The 14445-nt window shown below is 38.9% G+C and overlaps 1 protein-coding gene across 1 annotated transcript in view; it reads left to right on the top strand.

Annotated features, from left to right (window-relative positions):
• LOC143924257 (carboxypeptidase O-like) overlaps nucleotides 1-14445 on the top strand; it is a 71201-nt gene that overhangs the window by 29019 nt on the left and 27737 nt on the right. The window contains exons 4-5 of the mRNA XM_077448464.1: nucleotides 4089-4203; nucleotides 7312-7413. Coding sequence (XP_077304590.1) covers nucleotides 4089-4203; nucleotides 7312-7413 — 217 coding nt within the window. The remainder of the gene's footprint in view (nucleotides 1-4088; nucleotides 4204-7311; nucleotides 7414-14445) is intronic.

The raw sequence follows: 14445 nt of genomic DNA, 5'->3' as shown, positions 1-14445 counted from the left end.
AAACAGCCGGTTGCTAGGCAATCGGCTCTCCTCTCCTCACACGGAAGTCACCGCTGAGGAGAAGAGAGCAGATCGCTGCAGCTGGCTGATGATCAGTGAGTATGGGCTGCTTTTTACAGCTTTTTACTCACTGATCATCAGTGTAGTGTACACACACAACACACCACACAGTACAAACACAGTCCCCACATATGTCCCCAAAACACACATGTCCCCAAAACATACATGTCCCCAAATAATAAAAACACATGTCCCTAATAATAAAAACATGTCCCCCACATATGTCCCACTAAAATCACATGTCCCAATGATTATCTGCACACATATGTACGTGATCACCTGCACACATATGTACATGATCATTTGCGTACATATGTCCGTGATCACACAAACCAATTATTATACACTTAACGGAATTTTTTTTACCAAAAACATGTAGCAGAATACATTTTGGCTTAAATTTATGACAAAATTTGATTTTATTGGATTTCTTTTCAAATAGAAAAAAGAAAATATAGTTTTTTTTCCAAATTTCCGCTATTTTTGCGCTTATATCGCAAAAAAAAAAAAACAGAGTCGTGAATAAATAACACCAAAATAAAGCTCTATTTGTGCGAAAAAAATGATAACAATTTCATTTGGGTACAGTGTAGCATGACCGCGCAATTGTCACTGAAAGAGCGAGAGCGCTGAAAGCTGAAAATTGGGCTGGGAAGGAAGGGGGTGAAAGTGCCCTGTATTGTAGTGGTTAAGCAACAGAAAACAAAGCACTACCAGCTTGCACAGAATACACATTGAAAACAAATGTTTATGAAATGCTTTATCTTGGCAAGTATTTATGACACCATTCATCCAGTCTTGTGCATTCAAGAACCCTTGGTCTACAGAATGGCCTTGATCTCTATGCAGGCTGCACTGCAGCTAAGCAGTACAGCCCAATGCAGGACCCAGCACCAGACTTTGACTAAACAACGAATAGCAGCAACACATTGTGGGTGATTTACTAAAGGCAAAAAGATTGTTCACATTGCATGTGCAGTTGCTCCAGAGCTTAGTAAATGAGACAAAGCTTCATATTGCAAAGAATACCCAATCACATGCATGGAAAATAAAAAAACTGAATTTTGCTTGCACATGATTGGAATGAGTGGATGATAAAAGGCAACAGAGCTTCCCCTTATTTACTAAGCTCTGGAGCAATTGCACTTACAGAGTGCAACTGCACTTACAAAGCGCACAGTCTATTTACCTCATTAACCCCTTTGACATCATTTGTCTTGTAAGCATGTTGTAGTGTTAGAGCCCTAACTGCCCTCTTTCTTCCAGTTCCAGTGTTGTTGTGCAAATGGATTACAAAAAGTTGATATTAAGGCATATTAAGCAGAGAACAAATACCTCAGCAAGATGTAGCAATTCAAAAAATTATTTCAAATAAATAAACAGTAAAATGCATTAATTTTAAGTATAAAAAGCCCAGAGGAGGGGAACACACAGGAGCTGAAATTACCCAACTTATGAGGTCTGCAGTGGGGAGTCTTATTCAGGGCTGTCTTAATGAGTGGGCACACCTGGGCACTGCCCAGGAGCTCCAGCTGCATGGTGGGCCCCTGCATTTTCCCTGTCCTCTTGCAGCTTTGTAAACTTTGTATACATGTACTGCTTTCAAGTCGATCTGGTCAGCACGAGCATCAGCCATGTCGGGGCTGCCTGTAACACTTCCCTCTCATTTAATCATGATAGACTGTCCCTCAGGGATCTTCAATACATCCCAAGGCAGCCCGCGTTGGTGGGCGGAGCCGGGGGTGTGGCTATAGCTCCCTATACTATCCAATCCTGTCACTATACCTCCCTATGCCATCCAATCCTGCCAATATACCTCCATATACCATCCAATCCTGTCACTTTACCTCCCAATACTACCCATACTTGACACCATACATAACTACACCTGATACTGTTCACTCCTGACCTCCCTTCTACTGTGTCCTTTAACACCCCTGTACTATGCCCTATGCCTCCACCCCCCCCCCCATACTGTGTATAGTCATACATAAATACAGCCTGCTGATAGGCTGGGAGTGGCATTTATGACAGGGGGGCAGTGTGGGGAGGGGGATCGTTTCAAAAAGAAGTCGGAGCAGTGTGTAAAGGGAAAAAGAGTCAGTGTATATGGGGGGCAGTGTGTATAGGGGGCAAATTTATTTTGAGATAATTCCCTAGTTGTCTGTATTTGTTGTTTCTAACCAGACCAAAAAGCCATGCCTGATATGTAGCATTATTTAGTCACACCCACTCTGTGCCACAGCACGTATAGCGTGCCGTAAGTCACCATCTCCCTGGTAGGGGCCCTAGTGCATTACTTTGCCCAGGGGCCCATGATGATATTAAGATGTCCCTGATCTTATTAGCAGAACAGTATATCCTCGGGGCTTGGCATGGAGGTCAATTCACCATGCAGTCTACAAGCTAGTAGGTGTGATTGGCTCATAACTCTTTCCAGTGAAGTACATGTAGGGTACATTTCAGAGAGCCACTCCATTTTATCAGCCCTGATATCAAGGCAGATGCAAAAAGGAGGATATACACAGGATTATGTTTTTAAAAATACATAACTGGATCAATTATTGTTTTTAGGGGATGAAAAAAACCCTCTTTATGGAGCAGGACATTTGTTACAAACACCTCCGAAGAGGAAACATAGAAGAAGTAACACAAAGGAAGTAGCAGAACTCATACATAGATGTTACTCGTTACCTTCCCTGTACTTAACATGAAACATGTAGGTATAAGGTGAAGATGCAGCAACTTGACCTTCTGAAAAGTCACTTTATTACATTGAGTGGAGTGTACAAAATATGGTGTCTTGCGCGTTTCTGCAATTGTTTTCAGCAGTAATCATAGCCATATGTCTATGTTTAAAGTGGTTGTAAACCCTTTTTAAAAAATCCTGAAAAAAAAAATCCTGCAAGACAAAGACATAATGAGCTAGTATGCTATGCATACTAGCTCATTATGAATAACTTACCTGAGAACGAAGCCCCCGAATTCGGTCCTCCATCTTCCTCTTCGCCACTGCCATGGATCCCGGGTCTTCCGCGATCTGTGGCCTGCACCATTGCGCCTGCGCATCGCTGTCTACGGTGCATGCGCCGTAGACAGCGGTGGCTGTCTTCGAGCAAATATCTCCTAAACCGTATAGGTTTAGGAGATATTTCTTGGACCTACAGGTAAGCCTTAATCTAGGCTTACCTGTAGGTCATAGTTGGTTGTAAGGGTTTACAACCACTTTAAGGCTTATTGCCAAAACGCGTAAGCCACTGTACTTAGTACACTTCACTCAATTTAATGAAGTGACTTTTCAGAAGGTCAAGTTGCTGGATCTTCACCTTATACCACCATGTTCCATTTGTGTTGAGATGACACTCTGAGCAGGAGCACCATCAGTCCACCTCTGTGGGTAATCTGTCTGAATTTTACACTTTTCTTCTCGTGTAATATACTATGATCAAGTGCAGGCAGCACATTTCTACACTCTGAACTGATGACAAGACTACAAAACATCTCCCCTTTCCTCTTCTCCATAACATAGAATAGAGAAGATGGGTTCTGTAGTCGTTAGAGATCTCTTGAAACAGCTGGCATGGTTTATGGTAGGGTAAACACATATTTTTGCACCTATAAAAAGATATAGTAAAATGGTTTTAATTACATATTTATCAGGCCAAAACTGACCAAACAAGAGAGCTGATTTTTTAGGGTTACTATATCCTTTCAAGGGAGTGGGCACACACCAATGTCATTTTATCACATGCTCATGGCATTCTGTTGAACACAACAAAAAATGAGACTCAAATTAACTCAATATTAACTAATTTTAATGGACCAGGAGTGATGTCTGACAAATCTGCCTTTTCTTGTTCTTACCATGCTCAGTAAATGAATACATTTATGCATGCCCAGAGTTTCTTTCTTCACTACTCTATAAATCCAAAAGAACAGTAATGATATGAAGCTTCTAACCTTAAGTCAAACAAATCTGAAATATATTGTATACAAATTGTTAACTGTATTATCTGCTTTATATCCAGAATCACGATTGAAGATGTTCAGAAATTGACAGATAACTCCCTTGCAAGTCGGAGCAGAACAAGGGCGGTATCTCTGGAAACCTACAACTATACTTTGTATCATCCAATGGATCAGGTAGGTCAGGAACTGCACAAATATAAAGAAGAAAAAAAAAGCCTGGGAACATTTTGATTCAATCAAGCAATATTCCAGTCATTGCAATAGATTCTGATCATATCCACAAAATTTCAAATTTACATTTTTGATCAATTTTCTAAAAGTCGCCTTGGGAAGCGAGTGAATGCAAAAACTAGAAGACTGGAAAATCTTCAAAATGTTTTGATGGATTGTAGAATATGGGGTGGAATTACTAAAGGCAAATAGACTGTGTATTTTACAAGTGTAGTTCCACACTGCATGTGCAGGTTCTCCACCGCTTAGTGAATGATGGGAAGACCTGCTGACTTCCATAATCCAATTATGTATAAGCAAAAATGCATTTTTGTTTTTCCTTGAATGTGTTTGGGTATTCTTTGTTAAGTGAAGCTTTACGTCATTACTAAGCTCTGGAGCAACTGCACTTGCAAAGTACACAGTCTGTTTGCCTTTAGTAAAGCAACCCCTACATGTTATACTGAATAATTCTTTATTATTCAATCTTTTGTAGAGCAAAGCAAAACAAGTTATCTATTAAATACTCTAGTTATCTATTACATATGTGCTGGTTATCATTTAATTTTCTAGTTATATATTAAATATATGCTAGTTATTCACAATTATATATTCTCACATCAAGTCAGTGATTGATATTGTTAAATCATATAGCTGTATATTGAAGAGCTTTGAAAATAAATCAAAAGCTTAAAGGCTAAGTTCACTTTTTTTTTTTCAAATTTCCAGCTCCCCTATGCACCCTATGGGACGCATCGGTTGAGAAGGAAAGGAGAGCAATTTCACTGTTAGACAGTTGTCACCAGAACAGTTGTCCTTGTTTAAATACTTCCCCTCATCTCTTTTTCTGGTGACAACTGTACATTTTTGGAGTTCTTATCACTTTCTGTCTGACTATGGTTAGCAATAAAAAGTGCCAGTGGTTCTTTCAATACTCTACTGAGAGCACAGTAAAAACCACGCAACCCACAAAACACCAACATGTCCCATAAGCCACATATAGCACAGCCCATTTAAATCAACGGGCTGTCCTATGCATGTCACAGGAAAAATGAGGCACAAAATGTCCACTATACTAGATGTGACTGGGGCCTGAAATTTAAATTGATGCGATAACACAAGAACAAGGAGGCTTCATTCACATCTGTGCATTTACAAAAAAAGAATACATGTGGCTAAATACACTTTAAGCTGCTTCTAAGCAGGGTTATACTCTACCCATTAATAGACCATGGGTGAAAGCTTGAAAGAACTGCTGCCAATCGTAAAGCTGAACTCCAGGACAAAAAAAACAAATGATCTGTGTCTTGTTGAAGGATGGTAAGAGCTAAAGGTAAAAATGTGAAATTGTATTCATCCTGCTTTAAGAAAAAAACTTTTGGCTCAGAAAACTACACTCTTAACTCTAGTACACTGCATACAATGGAGGCTATGTGGGGCAGTCACATTCCACCTACTCCATTCATAAAACATCTTGTATTTTTTCCACAGAATAAAAGGTGATGCGGAATTAGAGTAGGGGAGGTTGTGACATTTATCTGCCTGGCATCCAATCACAGAACACCTTATATTCAATGAAAAGATTACAAGGTGTTTCAGGAATTGAAGAGGTGGAATGCAAGCGACCCACATAACCTTCATTACATGCATTGTATTAGACTCAGGAGTGTCATTTTCAGAGCCAGAGGTTCTGCACTTCTGCACAGTGGTGTCAGATTGAATGAAAGTTGCAGTTTTTATCTAATTCAGCAGCATTCACCAATTCAAACATCAAAGGGGAAATTATTTTACAGCGAAAATGTACAAATATTGTTTTTTTCCCCAGAGTTCTGCCCTAAGAGTTTGTTCGATCCACTTTAACAATACAAATTTACTTTAATAGTTACATTTTGTAGCACAAATTAGAATCAGTGATATAGCCGACTCTTGAGTCACCATTCCTCCTACTGGTACGAAACACTATTCTGCCAACTGACATTAACAGTGGGGCAACATTTCTTCTACTGACACCAACAATAGGGCACTAAACCTCCCAATGATAACAACGATGGGATACTATTCTTTCCCCTAGTACCAAATGTGGTGATGTTTACTGATTCCAGGAACATTTACACTCCCGCTGGCCACACTCAGGGCCCCCTGAAGTCTGGAGGACAATAAACTGGCCATTTTATTAAAACGTATGGAGACCCCTGGTCTAAATGATAATAAAGTACAAAAATAAAGTACATTATTCATAAAACAGATGTACTTTGTAACATTAATTACTTTGACTTCTGCCTAGCTATAAGTGTACTTTTAGTGAACTCGCCTACTAAATGTAGAACTATATACAAGAAATTTTAAAAATGCAGAGGGCATAGACTGAGCCATTTCTTGGATCTACGGTACATGTGTTAAAAACCCTAACAGTTCACAAAAGCACTTCTATATCCATGTAGTAGCATGAGGTTCACTCAATTTACATTCAATGTAAATATAAAAATAAAAATAAAAATACCTAAAGTATTCAGCATTTAACCAGCTTCCCTCAATAAAATATTAGACTAAAGACCCTAGCAGCAATGCACCTCCCCACTCATATTTAATCGTATAAAGGAAAACAGGTAACATATACCAAGACCGGAAATGCCGTTTCCTTTCATTCTGTTAATACTCGTAAGCCTAAGGATGCCTGGTGTTTCGAGGTCAGCCAAATTCATGCATATACTAGTTACCATATATGCGAAAAATAATAATAATAATAGTGATGCCCAACCGAAAATGTATTCTATATATATATAAAAAATAAATTTTATATAAATAAACCCCATAGTATTTAAACTATATTCCTTAAATATTCACTAAAAAAAATATATATATATAAATAAATAAAAATATCATCCAGTGATCAATTATTAATTATAAACGTAATTCATTTTCACTAAATATTAATTGACATAATATCTATGTGTATATTTTATTTTCTCCCAAAGTGTAAACTACCCCAAATCAATAAGGTGTATGAACTTTATACAGAAGGTACCGAAATTCTACATTGTGATAAATAATGCTTTGTATATCCTTTAACAGATTTATGAGTGGATGGAACAGATTAAAGATAAGCATAGTGATGTAGTGTCACAGCACCTTCTTGGAAATACCTATGAAGAACGGAAAATCGAATATTTTAAAGTAAGTGAGAATCTCTGGTCCTGAGCAATGCAGCCTGGTCTAGGACTTGCTCCAGCCTGTGATTGGGAAGTAACACATTGAGAAATTCATCCTCCTGCTATCTTTTCCTATGTAAATTTTCATTGATAGAACATTCACATTCTATCCAAAGTTTTTATTTTAAATTTAGGACTGAGCATAGAAGAGTTAGAACATCTGTTAACTTTTCATTGTTGTATTTGTCCCCATTTGGATTTCAGGCAGTTACCAGAAGTAACAGAAAAATCTACCCCCATCCTATTTATTTGACAGATGTCAGAACAGAAAGTAAAAAATGGGATTAAAATTAACCTCACACCACTATGTGCATAATGCCCCATACACACGGTCGGACATTCCGACCACAACATTTTTGGCCAAAACTTGTGTTGCATACACGCAGTCGCACAAAATCTGATCGTTCTGATTGAGGTGACGTCAAACACGTATGTCGGGACTATAAACGGGCCAGTAGCCAATAGCTTTCATCTCTTAGTTTATTCTGAGCATGCGTGGCACTTTGTTCGTCGGAATTGTCTATACACAATCGGAATTTATGCAATCGGATTTTGTTGTCGGAAAATTTTAGTGCGTCGGGAAAAACGGAGGGGAAAAGTCAGATGGGGTCCATACACAGTCAGATTTTCCGACAACATGAACCGATCGCACATTTTCCATCGGAAAATCCAACTGTGTGTATGGGGCATTAAACTTCAATAATAATTTTAGTGGTGAAGCTGCTACCGCAACATGTGAAGAATCACTAAGAAAATTGAAATGTGGGAGTGCTAGACTCAAATCAAAAATCCAATAGTGACTAAAAAAATAATAAAAGTGTTATAAATGTGATTGATAAAAAGACAGTGTTCAATAATCATTAAGTGCAAAATAGAAATTTAATCACAGAAAATGAGGATACAATTGTGCCAAAAAACGAATGAGTTGCAAATAAAGTTCATAAGTGTTCTTCTAAACAAAAAGCTTCTTAATTCTTCAATAAAAGCAACATTTATATCACCATCACCAATTTCATTTCCCCCCAATGTGCTTTATTGGAATGCCACTCACCAGAGAGCCATTGCCTCTTTAGTTAAAAGGAGGTCAGAAATCGCCTGTTTGGTAGATTTCTTGATGAGTCTTCAAACATGGCCCACACCTGTCATGGATCCACAGTGCCACTCCACTGGTCCACCATTTCACTATGAATTGGAGAAAGAGCTACTATAGTGTGAAACCATTTATTTAAAAGATTTTATAAAACATATACAAGCTGCTTACATTAATAGGTGCCCTCCCCGGCACTGAGTTTGTCCGCTTTTGTGGTGATTGGGACTGCTAAAGTCCTGGAGCGTTCCACTCACCAATAATGGGAACCAGAAGAACAGGATCTGGAGGCGATGTGACATGGAAGTTACGCCTCAATGTACATTTCGTCAAATTACATCATCAAGTGTTTTATACAGTCTGTGGCAGCATATTATTGGTGGGATACCTGATCACCACCCCCACTAACTATTAGCATACTAACTTCAATGTACACTTCCCAAAGCTAGCACAGGATAATAAATAAATAATACATTTCTATAGACATAATACATGGGAATAAATAAACATAAAATTATATTTGACTCCCAACTAAAACAAAAACAAAATATGAATAATCTTTAAAACTTCATAAGAATAATTAAAAATTAGGCTTTTTTTTCCATGTATATTGTACAAGTGTAATTTCATCAAGAAATCTAACACAAAAGCGATTTCTGACCTCCTTTTAACTAAAGGGGTCATGGCTATCTGGTGAGTGGCATTCCAATAGAGCACATTGGGTGGAAATGAAATTGGTGATATAAACGTTAATTTCATTGAATAATTAAGAACCATTTTGTTTAGAAGAATGCTTCTGAACTTTATTTGAAACTCATCAATTTTTTTGGCACAATTGTTTCTTTAGTCTCTGTAATTTCATATCTATTTTGCACTTCATGAATATTTAACACTATATTTTTATCAACCATTTTTTTAACACTTTTATTCTATTTTTAGTCACTATTGGATTATTGATTCGAGTCTAGCGCCTCTACATTTAAAATGTTAATGCAGAAAAGAAATTGAAAAATTCCCCCCAACAGAAACAAAGACGCCAATAAAACACATTTACTAATTAGGGATGGTTCAGTCGAACTGCTGGTCCAATCAGCCATGGATGGGACATTTCCTACCCCACAGCTGCATGTACACACAGTGGTTAAGATGCTCATGACATCATTGATCTATTATGACCACTAGGAATGAGCTTAAAGTACCAGGGTTTGGTATGAGAGGGTTTGGCAGGCATTACAGAAATGTGAATGCTGAATCCAAACCCCATTGAAGTCCATTAGGAGACAAATGTAAAAAACAAGTATGGTGGTTTTCTAGACTAATATGAGGAAATATCAAACAAATTATATGGGGGTTATGCACAGCCCTGAAGAATATGTACCAAATCCAAAAAAACATTTTTTTTGTAATTCCGTTTGGCAGGGAGAAGCAATTTTTTAAATGTTTAAAGTGAAACATTAAAAATTAAAATATCCTTTTAACAACGTGCTTGGGGGATTCCAGGAAACTGCCTGTGAAGTGGTGTATGATGTATATAGCCTACTGCAGTAAAACTGACATTTACCAAAACAAAATGCCTTTAAATTGACAACAATTGAAAGCTTAAGTTAATTTACTTCTGCCACTTTCCTTCAGCTTCAGCGACTATCCTTCATCTATACTAGACCCTTACCCTGCATAAGGATCTTGCATAGATTTGAATTGAGGACCCAATGCGAAAAAAAAAAAAAAAACCTGTGTGGGGTTCCCCCTATAATTGATACAAGGCCCTGCAGGTCTGGTATACATTTTAAGTGGGATTCCATACAAAAACACAATAATGGATCCCCCCCCCCCTCCAAATTCCATACCAAACCCTTCAGGTCTGCGTTGAATTTTAGAGGAGAACCCATCTCAAAAATCAAGAGAAAAGCTCAAAACCCAACTCAAAAATTCAACCGAGGAGGTGCAGTTGGTGTTATTTATTTTTTATTCAATATGGAAAATACTAGCAATTCCCTTTTTTTTTTTTTTTTTTTAATCGTACCTTTTTTCCTTTTTTAGTTTGTATTGTTTTAAGATACTAGCAATTCTCTCCTTTTCCCTTTCTCTTTTTTTTTTTTATATGGTGTTATGTAATCCTTTTGCTGCAGAGTGCTGCCTTCCATTTTGCATGAAACTATTCTTCCCATTACTATACAGGCACCTATAAACAGATATGAAAGGTGTGTGAAATTTCTACAGATTCCCCAAACAATAGTAGCTTTTTCTGAAAGCAAAGCCTATGGCCTGAATTAATGGGACTGCTGATTTTTTAATAAAAAATACAGAAACCCAACATATTCTCTAATATGACTTCTAAGTTCCTGTTATTCCCAATATATAGAAATATTAAGCAGCACAGTAAAAAGTGAATTGCTAAATAAGCAATACTTTTTTACTTGTGTAACCTGTTTAGTGTTAAACTGAAAAATGATGCTACTTTTTTCATACCTGATATACAGTATACGCAAGGATACCTAATGTGTGTAGTGTAACAGGGAATTTATGTCAGTGCATCCTAATTTAGTGTATGTAACATGTGAGCAATCGTTTTAAGCGTGTAGTGATTTTTTGTATTTATTATTGTATTATATTTTTCCAAAAAGTTAAAAAATTATATATTGTAGTTTACAAGTTCTTAGATAGGTTGTCTGCAGCAGTTTTATATTATCAGGCTTCTCTTTATTTATTTTCACCTTTCGGATTTTACCAATAACACACTTGCAGACATAGCCTAACAACACGCACTTGCCCTTCTATGGTAAGACAAGAGGAACAAGTTAATATTACTTCTATTGGCCATAACATTAAGTGATGTGGTTCTGTAGTCCTTAGAGAAATGTAACTGATAACAGACAGCACAGGCAGCAAGCACAGGGATCAGCTCACAAGATTACAATTTTTCTTTTTTTTTACTGATTAAGCAGATATAACAAAAAACACTCAAAATAGTATATTTTGCAGACCAAAATTGACTAAATAAGAATGTTTATTGTTAGGGTTTACGTATACTTTAACTTCTTCTCTAATATGTTACCTATAACCACTTTCCACCTGTATTACATCATATGACCTTCTTGGACTTTGAGTGGTGATACCAGGATGATGCCTTCTGCTACAGGCAAGTCTCTTTATTTTTCAGCTGGCGATATTGTGTAATGTAAAAGAAATCTTAGCTCTTGGATTGCTTTTACAAGTGGCGGGAGGAGGTTCCCCTTCACCTTCTGCTGCCTTTCTGGGCTCCCCGCTGCCTTTCCAGTTCTAAGAAACCGAACGTGACAAATATTTTGTCACTTCTGATTTCGCCAGGATATAAACAAGCCATTACTCTGATCTAATCGATCTTTGTTAGATCAGATGCTATTAAGGGCAGAGAAGAGACCTTGGGTCTAATAGACCTCAGATGTCACAATACAAGAGTATTTTTCACTGCCCATACTATCACAAGGGATTCATCCTTTGTGATAGCAATAAAGTTGATAAAAGAAAACAAAAGAAAGAGAAAGTGTAAAAAAAAAGTTAATAAAATAAACAATAAACTTAAAGCAAAATGTAACCACCCCTGCTCCCATGCTCGTGCACAAAGACACAACACATATGTAAGTCCTGCACACATATGTAAACAGTGTTTGCACCAAACATGTGTGGTATCTTCACAAACATCACAGTGAGAGGTGATGTAGTTTGGCTCTCTGCCTCACACGGGTCCCTCAAGGGCCACCGACAGTCTTCCTCAGCACTGCATCTCATCTTCCACCCTAGTCCACTGCTGGCATGGCTTATCCCTATTTAAGGGCTCTCTTAGTCCCCTGCCAGGCATAACTCCTGGGGATTGACTAAGGGCCCCTAAATATGCAGGACAGCCTTCCTAGCTTCCGCCCACTAATTTCTGGAACATTATACAACATTCTAGAACAAGGGGGAGGCACCAGAGAGCTGCCAGGATGAGTCATCCAGCCAGAAACATAACTAGAACCTTCAGGGCCCTGGTGCAAGAAACCATGAAAGGCCCCCCGACCTCTGACCCAGGCCATTCCCTCAGAGCCTAAAGCCCTTCCCACTGATCCCACGACCCTTTACAGTCCCACAGCGGATCACTTTCACATGTTGTGCAGTCCTTCAGTCTTGGGCCCCGCCATAGTGGCAGAAGGGTAGAGCCTAGTCACAAGTGTGATCTTTGCAACCCTGGTAGCACCGCCAGAGTTTTCAGTGTGGACTGTAAATCGCGTCAGACTGTCAGTCAGTGGGGCAGTGCATTTGGTCAGTAGAGCAGTGGACGTGGTCAGTAGTGCAGGGGACCTGGTCAGTAGAGCAGTGGACATGGTCAGTAGAGCAGTGGACATGGTCAGTAGAGCAGTGGATTGGTCAGTAGGATAGTGGACCTGGTCAGTAGATCAGTGGGCCTGGTCAGTAGAGCAGTGAAAGTGGTCAGAAGGACAGTGGACATGGTCAGTAGGGCAGTGGATGGGGTCAGTGTTTTTTTTTTGTTTTGTTTTTTATAATTTTATTTTACAGGTTTTTTTCAATTTTTTTTTTATATATTTTTTTTGTTTTACAATTTTTGATGGGAGGGAGGCAGTGGAGGGCAGTATGGGGACAGCATGAACGGAGGGGGGCAGTATAGGAGGGAGCAGAGTGACAGTCAGCAGCACACCTGGAACACTATACTCGCTCTGTTGTGGCAGAGAGTTTGATGCTTACCAGGAGTGACCTCGGGCAGGGAGCATTTCTCCTACCCTTCTGGAACAGCCTTGAACAGCCTTTAGGCAAGAAGCGGCAGCCAGAGTAAGGGGTGAAGCTGGGAGGCAGAGCTGGTGGTCCTAGGTACAGATGACTGCTTGCCTCTACACTCTTGGCTGGATAGGAGGGCCTACAGCCGCTAAAAGACCTGCATGAGACAGTAGGAGAATAGATTGGTTCTCCTATATGTCATGCCGCTGGTCCTCCTATCCAGCCTGGTGCTAGCTGAATACACAGTGTAGAGTCAAGAGGCAAGCAGTCTTCCCTACCTGGGACTCCGGCTCTGGCTCATACAAGTGTAGACAAACTTGACAGGGGAGCCGCATGGCCCCCTGCAGCCTGGGGACGGGTCGCGATTGTGACTTTTGCACCCCCTATAGCTATGCCCCTGCATCCAACCTTGAATGCTAATGAAACCTAACCCAAATTCAATGGCTCAGGCCCTGAGCCAAACTATATTTTACCTACACTACCACTAGTAGCAAACCAGAGGGTGCAACACATGCATAGGTCCTGTGTGTGTATGTAATCAGCAATTGTACCACAAATTGACGCATTGACACCACACATGAAGTATTGCTACTGCACATCAGAATGAGAGCTATATATCTAGAGCCATAATTCATGGGTGACTCTAAACTGTTGACCTGTAAAGTCTTTTAAAGCATCACCTATGGAAAACCTTAGGTGTTTGGTATCTATTTATTCAATGCAACCCCATATTTATATTTTACCAAAACACTGAGTATTAAATTGTGTTTGTTTGCACTAAAATACATTTTGTAGTGTTTTGTCCTGAAAACTTGATAAATGGCTACACAAATATTGTGTGACAAAAAAAATTTAATGACTACCATTCTGTTCTCCGGGGTCTCTGCTTTCAGAAAACATTTTTTTTTTAGGGTTTAAAGTATTTTCTAGCAAAGAAATGTAGATTTCAACATAATTTTAACATGTTTACAAAAAATTGAAAATTGTCCGGGTAGACAAGTGGTTTAAACCCAACTCCAGGAAAATTTTAAATGATCCCTTGCAGTGGGGGCACAGCTCGTATTATTTAGGGGAGAGGATGGTGCTGATGGAGTTGGGGGAAGACTGTCCCTCGGAGTCAACACATCCAATGCAAGGCTGTGGACCCTGCTTTGTTCTTGA

This window comes from Lithobates pipiens, unplaced genomic scaffold (genome assembly GCF_037356315.1).
Source record: "Lithobates pipiens isolate NorthernLeopardFrog02 unplaced genomic scaffold, aLitPip1_a1.2 Scaffold_22, whole genome shotgun sequence".
Taxonomy (NCBI): domain Eukaryota; kingdom Metazoa; phylum Chordata; class Amphibia; order Anura; family Ranidae; genus Lithobates; species Lithobates pipiens.
This window is presented reverse-complemented; position numbering and strand designations above follow the sequence as displayed.